Genomic DNA, 8806 nt, shown 5'->3' on the forward strand with positions numbered 1-8806 from the left:
GTACTAGCAGTGAAAGTGTAGAGAGACCTCAGTCAGAGCCAGAGAGGGAAATAAAGTGATATGGGTCATTTCTCTGCAATGGGTTTGCTGATATTTTCTTGAGCTTGACATAAAACAAAATGGAGCACACTGTAGATCAGTCTTGCAGAGAAACTATAATATCCAGAAACAGAGGAGAGCAGCTTGCTGTCCGAATACCCCTCTTCCCTCATCAAATAAGAAAACAGCCCAGGCTTCTCTAGAGCATCAAACTGAGCATGTGTGGGTGGCTGTGTGTTTGGGTTTGGTAATCGCCCACTCTCATGCCCAGTTCTCTAAATGAAGTGAGCGCTGATTTTCTCTCTCTCTCTCTCTCTCTCCCTCTTGTGACCCTTCATACCCTCTGACGGTCCTTACGAGTGATTGTGCATTTGGCTTTATCGTGCACAATGTTGCATGCACCATTTAGCCACTGAACGCTGTCCGTTTATGTAGCCTAAACTTCCTCTCTTTCTTTTTTCCAGTCAACAGCATATCTCAACGGCAGAGTCTGCTCTTCTGAGGGCATGTGGGGCGGCTCGGGACGGGGAGGACGCGTTGAGACGTTTCCTGTCGTGAAGATGAAGGGATATCTGTTTTTCATTTCTCTGTCTGAGTCATTGGCTAGTCCTGTGGCATTATGTGTTTAGAAGGGGTCACTGTAGTTGTTTACATGGAGAGGCTGAGGATGTTGATTTGTGTATTGTTTATTTGTTTCGAATAATGCACTTCCCCTTCCCTGTTCACATTACAAACATGTTCTTCCTGTTTTGCTGTACCTTCTCGACACGGTTGCGTCAATCCAGCCGCTGTGCTCAACCAATCAGACGCAGAATGTTATTGGATGACCTGACTCTTCATCCTTTGACTGAAACAAATCAGCCTGGTTTCTTTGCAATACTTCTCAATTGTAATGTAAAAGGAAGGCCAGTTTATGAAGGAACGTGTCATGAATGCTGTTAATATCCAGAAGCCAAGTCACTCTAGTCTTCCAGAAAATGGTCCCCTTCATTAGTGTCATCAGCCCTCCCATCCAAAGACGAACATTTAGTACTATGCCAACACAATGGTTCATTGTAATCAACCGTAATCTGTGTTATTTGTATTCATCGGAACATTGACGACATGTCAGATTTTGTTTTTGTTTGCAAAAGCATTTCACTTTTAAGTTGTTGTTTACATGTTTTTTTTTTTTGCCATGCAATACAGTTTGATCATCTAGAAAACGGTTTCACCAAAGAACCCCATGCCGTCTCTCTATCCCTATTGGTTTGATTTATGAGCTTCCATTTCCATCATCATGTTCAAGTGAACCCTCGATCAGCTACACTGTGTCAAGGACGAATTATTAGTGCAACGCAACTTAGAACGTTTGACTTGCATTGAGGAAAGCCTCCGATAATCTCGACGCAGTCTTGTTGATAATTCTTCCATTACTGCAGCTCTTACGCCTGTCACTCTGGGTGAAAACCGAGCTGATTTCTATGTCGGTTCAGTCAGGGCGATGAGAACTCCTAATGGGATGCTCGGGCGCATGCGGAGAACCGGTCGAATTGTATAGGGCTCAGGTTTCTGTCACTCTGCAGAACAGCTGAGTGCGGTGGATAATGTTCTGCATCTCGGCCCGGTTGTTCATACTCCGCAGGTTTTGGAGCGCATTGGTGTCGCGTAACACACCGCAGATTCAAAACGCTACCGTCCTCTGGCGTGTGCGATTCAGGGTCTCTCTGCACAATGTCTGCGATTTATACAGTCCCACAAATGTGATTTATTGGGTGAATCTCTGGGGGGGAAAAAAAGTGTCAAGGTGATATTTCACCCTGAAATTACGAGAAAAATAATACATTTGATTTTATTTTATTTTATTTATTTATTTATTTTTAGGACTGTTAATCTTTTTTCTTTTTTGCATTGTGACATCATCAGCAATTAGTCTCAAAATTCTTATTCCTGTAATAATAATAATAAAAAATAAAAAATTTAAATAGTAAAAAACTTTTGTAAATTGCTAAAATACAGTGTATTTAATATATTGTATTTTTTAAAGCATATATGCATAGTAATATTTGTTATACTCTTTTTGCCGGTGCAAATCATTTTATAGTAACTTTTTCCTGTAATACAGCATAATTTTACTGTATTATGAGAAATGCAGTCAAAAGTAAAAAAAAAAATAAAACTTCCAAGCGCATTACAGTAGTAACAAGGGAAATTTACTTTGTAAGCAAAAAAATGTCACCATGCAAAAAAAAAAAAAAAAGACAATTTATTTTAATGTAAAATATAATTCCTTTTTTGTCTCTTTATTTCTGGGTGAAATATCACTAGATATTTTTGCAAGATTCACCCCATTAGAGCTGAATGCAGAGGCGATTAACACTTGTTCTCAGTTTCCGTCGGTGTTACTTTTAGTAAATATCAAATTTTTTTCAATTAATTCAAGCAATCCCAAAATGTTTGGTCTGGTGATAGATTGTGACTTCCCTTCCTCCCTGTTGGAGATGACCCGTGAATACCTGTGCTGCATATGTGTGCGTGAGAGACGCTCTCGACGAGGAGAATGCAGACTTGCATGGCAGTGTTGTATAGTTGAAGACTGTGGTACCTTGTAAATAGCCTTAGAATGTTTTTTGCAGATCAGAAGTGTGGAGGGTGCAATGAGAAGGTCCTCCTAACAATGTATAATTTTTAAAGCAAAGAAGAATATCATTTTTGTTATACTTATCATTGATGACATTGTTCATTGTGTTCTTTTTTTTTTTTTTTTTTTTTTAAATAAGATGTAGTAACCAGACGTTACTACCGTAGGAGACTCATGTGGTGTAGATATTTGGTTTTGATGTTTGTTAGGATGAAAACGGCTCATCTACTTGAAAGCTTTCATCTGGAATGAGGATGGACTACGGTGAAAGGGCTTCAATGGATAAGCGTGGCCAACTGTTCATTACTGCGCAATAATTGCTAATTTACGCAATAACCTTTTCTTTGAAAACCCTCTTGATTTGAAATGAATTTGGTTCTGATTTCGGCATGCATTGCATGTCATTAAATATAAAAGACGCAAAAAATGCCAGAAATTGTCATGCAAAAACTCAAGGCTGTTTTATTGCCCATTTTATGTGGAATTTAATAAGTGTGGTTTTGATATGATTGCAGGTGAAATGCTTTTATACACGGAGACACTTTGAGCAAATACGGACTTCATACGGTTTTCAGTATGTTTATTTTGTACAACTCAATCTTTTAGAATGGGCATTTTATGCGAAACAAAACTTGATCATTGATCAGTACAGTATTATTTTCTTTTGCAATTGTATACACTTAAAAAGCCCAAAGTTTCAGAATTTTCAGCCATTTTACTGCTCTTCTCAAGTTGGCGTTTGTCTATACGTGAATGCAAGAAGGGAGAGATGCGGTCTGCTGTTCTGGAAATGTTTGAAGCGGTTTAAACACATTAAGCAATACTGTTCATTGTTAATGTACATTTCACATCTCATGGATATCTAATGCAGGAAATCCTCTCAGATGGCCATAGTATATTTTCAGTAAATAATTATGCATATATGAGTGGTCACTTGTTCTGTTTGAGTCTAGGGATGTTAACCACGAATAACAGTTGTAAAATGTTTGATGCAATGCTAAAAATCCCTTTTGTTTATAATCTTTGAGTTCTTGCAATTGTCAATATTTACACCCAAGAATATGTGGATCGGAAGTATGTTGACATGGAAAATCTTACAGTACACAAATATGGCTGACTGTTACTTCCTGTTGCTTGTATGAATGCTGAACTCCTTTCCAACCGACTTGATCCATCTCTGTTAATTATGAAGCAGGAAGTGGACTCATTTGAATATTGGCACAAACAAGCTGTAAAACATTCAGGTGGAGCAGAACAAATGTGAATAATATTTGCTGGCAATATAATCAATGTCCCAAACTTGAGTTTTGTTCTATTTTTTTTTTTGTTTACATGTGTCTTTTCAAAGTTTAAGAACATTTGGGTAACTCGTATTTACAGGTAATCATATATTTATAAGTTTGCATGTTCGTTACATATTAAAAATAATTCCCCATATATATATATATATATATATATATACGTAAACCCAAATCCACACACAATCGGATCAGTCACCACAGTAACCCGAAAAGATTTTATCATGTTGACTACATTACATTAATGACACTCACTATAACAAGTGCTTTGTCAGCTTGTGGTTTTAACATATCCAGGAAACTCAATTTATATGTCACCCAGAGTTGGACTTGTTCAGATTCCACTATTAAAGAAGGCTTCATGTTAATTAGGTTCATGCATGAGTCAGTAAACTCTACGAGATTAATGTGCGAATCCAAGAGGTTGGTTTTGAATCAACATCTAAATGTGCCTTTTAGAATCAATTGAAAAAATAATACAGTTTTGGTATTTAAAATTAGTTTGCATTGTCAGCACAAATGGCACCAAACTGACTCCCTATCATATGAACATTTCCATATAAAACACAAGTTTGAGGAAGGTTTATATTTTTAACAGAGAAGGAAATCATATGTTTCTGATGACACACACACATGGCTCACAGTGACCACGGATGGAAACCAGAATGAAGCTGAAGTGACAAGAACTGCTTTTATTTCACATTATTATTTCAAATCCATCACGCATTGACAATATTTTTGTGACCTTTTTAGCAGCTATATATTTAAAATTGGGATTTCAAACTTGATATGTGTTTTCCTTGATATATTATAAACCAATGCAGTTCTTTTTCAGTTCGAGATTCCTGAGAAGTAAATATGCGCCTCAACATGTATAATACAGCAGCTTGGTTCGTCGACTGTTTTTCCGCTTTTGTTATTGGTCAATGCCAAAGTTATCCGAAGCCTTGCATGGGTTGGTGTTTAATTTTTCCAAGGAATGTTATAATGCTGACACCCTGCTTTGTGTTTCTTACTGAGCCAGTTTTACTGCAGAGAATTACTGTTTATGATAAAAACCACATACTTATAACCCCAGTATTCCCACACACATCTTTAAAAATGTTATATAATTCTGTTCATTTATTGTATCAAAGATATACAATTCAATAAAGGTATGTACATTTCTGAACAAGTTGCATCTATCTTCTATGAGTATATACAAGCGTATTTAAAAAATGACAATGTATTTGTAAAACTTCTATTTGCTATATTGGGATTATTATTAGTCATTTTGATCAATTTAATGCATCATTGAGATTACATGCTATATATGTATGTGTGTGTGTGTGTGTATATATACATACATACACTTCATACTATATACTTAATATATATATATATATATTTTTTTTTTTTTATTATTATTATTTTTTTTAAAGTGTACATTTCTGAACAATAATTTGTATCAGGTAACGTTAGGCTACTTGATCCTTGAGTAAGCAAACTCATCCAAAATAAAAATATATATATTTTTTTATTAATATATATTATCATTATTACCAGGCAACTTTCACTAACAATCAAGTCGAGTTGGTTAGTTGTTTGTGCGATTTCTGTGATTGATTATTTTTCCTGGTGCACCTTCAGCGTTCCCTGTGAAATCTGTGATCGACTCTTCAGGTCTGTTGTTTTTCAAGATGGCGCCGCTCACGTCTTCCACACGTGAATTGTTTAGTGAAGCGGTTCGGGCTGTTTTGGAAACGTGGCCGGTGCTACAAGTTAGTAAATTTATAACATTATATTCTGAAAAATGTATATTTCGTAGAATAGTGTCATATATATTAAGCAAGCTTTAGTTTGAATTCAGAAACCAGACTGCTACCTGGTTAGCAAGTTAGCGCTGCCAAGTGTAAACATGACGTTAATATACAATAAACATCCGTCCGACTCTTAAAGTTCTGTCTTGTCACGATATGTGTCCAGCTGCACAGCTCTGTTTGATCTCGAGCGGTTGCTGATCTTGTGATTTGTAGCTCTGAGTGTTTCCTCGCAGATCGCGGTGGATAATGGTTTCGGAGGCGCGTACAGTCAGCAGAAAGCGGAGTGGATGGTGGACGCGCTGCAGCAGTATTTCACGGATAACGGTCAGAGCCGGTGAATCATTCACTAACGCTGTGTAGATCTAACATCTGTGATGTTCACAGCAAACCCGCTTGTGTCTTCTCCTCGCAGATGAGCTGCAGCAGGACGAGGTGGAGGAGTTCATCTCTGACCTGATGAACAACGAGTTTGACACGGTGGTGGATGACGGCAGCTTGCCGCAGGTTTGTTTTGTTTTGAATAGATATTAATCGGAGGTGTTTACAGTCTGTGTGTGTACCTGTTTATGCTACATTGTGAGTACCAAATATCCCCACAAGGAAAGTAAAACCTGAATTTTTTGACATTGTACGAGGGAAAATGTCTTATTAAACATAGTAAATGATGTTTATCTGTAAGTGTGTGTGTGAAACTGTCGCACAGGTGTCGCAGAAGGTGTGTGAGATGTTCCAGCAGTGTCAGCAGGACAGACTGACGGAGGTCAGAGAGCAGATCAAGCAGCTGATTCAGAAGAAGAGCGCTGGGAGAGCGAAGGCCACACCTGCCAAAACACCTGCTGCTGCTGCTGCTGCTGATGATGATGATGAGAGTGAAGACGAAGAGGTATGGTATATTTGTGTGTGTGTGTGTGTGTGTATTAGTGCTGTCAAACAATTATTCACACTCCAAAATAAGTTTTTGTTTACATAATATATGTATGTGTACTGTGTATATTTATTATGTATTTATATATTTCAGAAAAATGTTATTTTTATATAGTAAATATATTTACTTATAAAATATATATTTTCAAAATATATACTGTATGCGTGTGTATTTACATTTAGTCATTTAGCAGACGCTTTTATCCAAAAAGACTTACAAATGAGGACAATGGAAACATTGATATATTTACATTTACATTTATATTTACATTACATTACAAATTTATATATACATAATAAATATACACAGAACACATATTATGCAAACAAAATTTTTTATTTTGGATGCAAATTGTTTGACAGCACTAGTATATATATATATATATATGCCTGTGTATATATGTATTTTAAATAAGTAATTTAATATTTTAAGTGTTATTTAAATATATAAATGTAATATAAAAATATATAGGTTTATGTGTTTTATAAATATTATATATATATATATATATATATGTATATATTATTATTTAATACTTGTAAAATTTTAAGTACATATATTTATATATATGATATAAAGAAATAAAAAAATAATAATAAAAAATCCTCCTTGCTTATCAATTAATGGTACAAAATATTTGTTACTTGTTTGCATGTTATTATGAATGTTCAAATATTTATATTTAACATTTATATTTTAGGAAATATTATATAGTATGTATATATATGTGTGTGTGTGTGTGTGTGTGTATACATACATACATGCACACACATACACACACACACACATATAAATATTTGCATTCACACACACAAACTTACAATTATTATATTTGTGGGGTGGGGGGGTTTTCCACCATGTATATGTCATGTATATATTTGATAGATTATACGTAGAGATGTAATAATGTTAACATATTTCTATATAATAATAATAATGAATATTATTTCCTTACATTTATATAGCGCTTTTCTTGGCACTCAAAGCGCTTTACATAGAAGGGGGGGAATCTCCTTAAATATATAGTTATTTATGTGTGTGTATAACATTTAACATTTTTAAGTAAATATATTCATCTAAAGTCAATACAAAAAAACTATAAAAGTAAATATATTTAGTTATTTTTTCATGTTTATTAATTAATGGTTCAGAATGTTTGGTACTGGCTGATATGTTTTTGAATTTTAACAGTATATTATGCAGTATTAGAAACAAATGTCCCCTTTATGAATTCTGTCTGTTTGTTTTTCTCAGGCTATGGAGTGTGATGGAGCTTCAGTCAACGGTGCGGCAGTGAAGGAGCAGCATCTTCCTCCTCGGGCCGCGAGTCATGAGGAAGAGGATGATGGCTGGACGGTTGTGCGCAGGAAGAAGTGACTGGACGTGCAGTATTAGGACTGATGAAATTCTTAATTTAAGACATTTTAAGGGCTTCTCTGTCTCTCCAGCTCTGAATACTTCTGTATTCGCAACAGTGACAAACTCATGAAACCCACAGAACAGTGCATCTGACTGATGTTACTGATGGATTTCCTCACTGGACCTCTTTCATGGGGTTCCTTCATAAAAGAAATCAATTTGTGTATGCTTTGTAACTGGTCTGGTCTTTTGTGCATATACAAATATGTATATACATTTTCATGGTCCAGATGTGGCCTAGCCACCACACTGATCTTTTGACTTCCAGGAACTCTTATTTATTACTTGTTGGTTAATGCCTGCACTAGTCCTTTATCGCCCTCTAGTGTCACTATAGTTTCACAGCAACAGTAAAATACAGTGCTGGATTTTACAATTTAGTATTGAGTTTTTTCAAACATAGCGTAAAGGTTTTGCTAAACTTCTGTAGTCAGTGGAAGAAAAAAAAAATCATGCATGTTTGGAACAATAAACAGTTTTCATAGTTTTTCTCATTATTATTATTGACAATGTTAAAACAGGCTCCATTGTTACAGAACATCAAGATTATATAAAAAAAAAAAAACTCCATTATGAAGTCTGTGTTTGTAAGTGATCCTTTATTCTTCCGTACACAGGGTTTTAGAGCTCAAGTCTTTATTGAATTCAGTCAAGTATTCATACAGTCTTCTGTATGTTCACAAACAAGCATTCCTCACACATA

At 35.4% G+C, this 8806-nt stretch overlaps 3 protein-coding genes across 4 annotated transcripts in view; 2 read left to right on the forward strand and 1 right to left on the reverse strand.

Moving 5' to 3' along the window:
• The window catches only part of cdk16 (cyclin dependent kinase 16), a 29737-nt gene extending 24606 nt beyond the window's left edge, over positions 1 to 5131 (forward strand). For both annotated transcript variants that reach the window (XM_058784378.1, XM_058784379.1), the window contains one exon: positions 504 to 5131. In XM_058784378.1, coding sequence (XP_058640361.1) covers positions 504 to 541 — 38 coding nt within the window. In that variant the 3' untranslated portion in view covers positions 542 to 5131. The remainder of the gene's footprint in view (positions 1 to 503) is intronic.
• Positions 5132 to 5562: 431 nt separating this feature from the next.
• Positions 5563 to 8673, forward strand: tsr2 (TSR2 ribosome maturation factor). Its single transcript, XM_058785081.1, has 5 exons — positions 5563 to 5717; positions 5993 to 6083; positions 6172 to 6263; positions 6463 to 6642; positions 7939 to 8673. The coding sequence occupies exons 1-5, from the start codon at positions 5637 to 5639 to the stop codon at positions 8059 to 8061; spliced, it is 567 nt and encodes a 188-aa protein (XP_058641064.1). The 5' UTR covers positions 5563 to 5636; the 3' UTR covers positions 8062 to 8673.
• Positions 8674 to 8683: 10 nt separating this feature from the next.
• Positions 8684 to 8806, reverse strand: part of srpk3 (SRSF protein kinase 3) — a 21010-nt gene continuing 20887 nt past the window's right edge. The window contains exon 16 of the mRNA XM_058785080.1: positions 8684 to 8806. This exon is cut by the window's right edge and continues 568 nt beyond it. The gene's annotated coding sequence lies outside the window, so the exon portion shown is untranslated.

This window comes from Onychostoma macrolepis, chromosome 08 (assembly GCF_012432095.1).
Source record: "Onychostoma macrolepis isolate SWU-2019 chromosome 08, ASM1243209v1, whole genome shotgun sequence".
Lineage (NCBI taxonomy): Eukaryota > Metazoa > Chordata > Actinopteri > Cypriniformes > Cyprinidae > Onychostoma > Onychostoma macrolepis.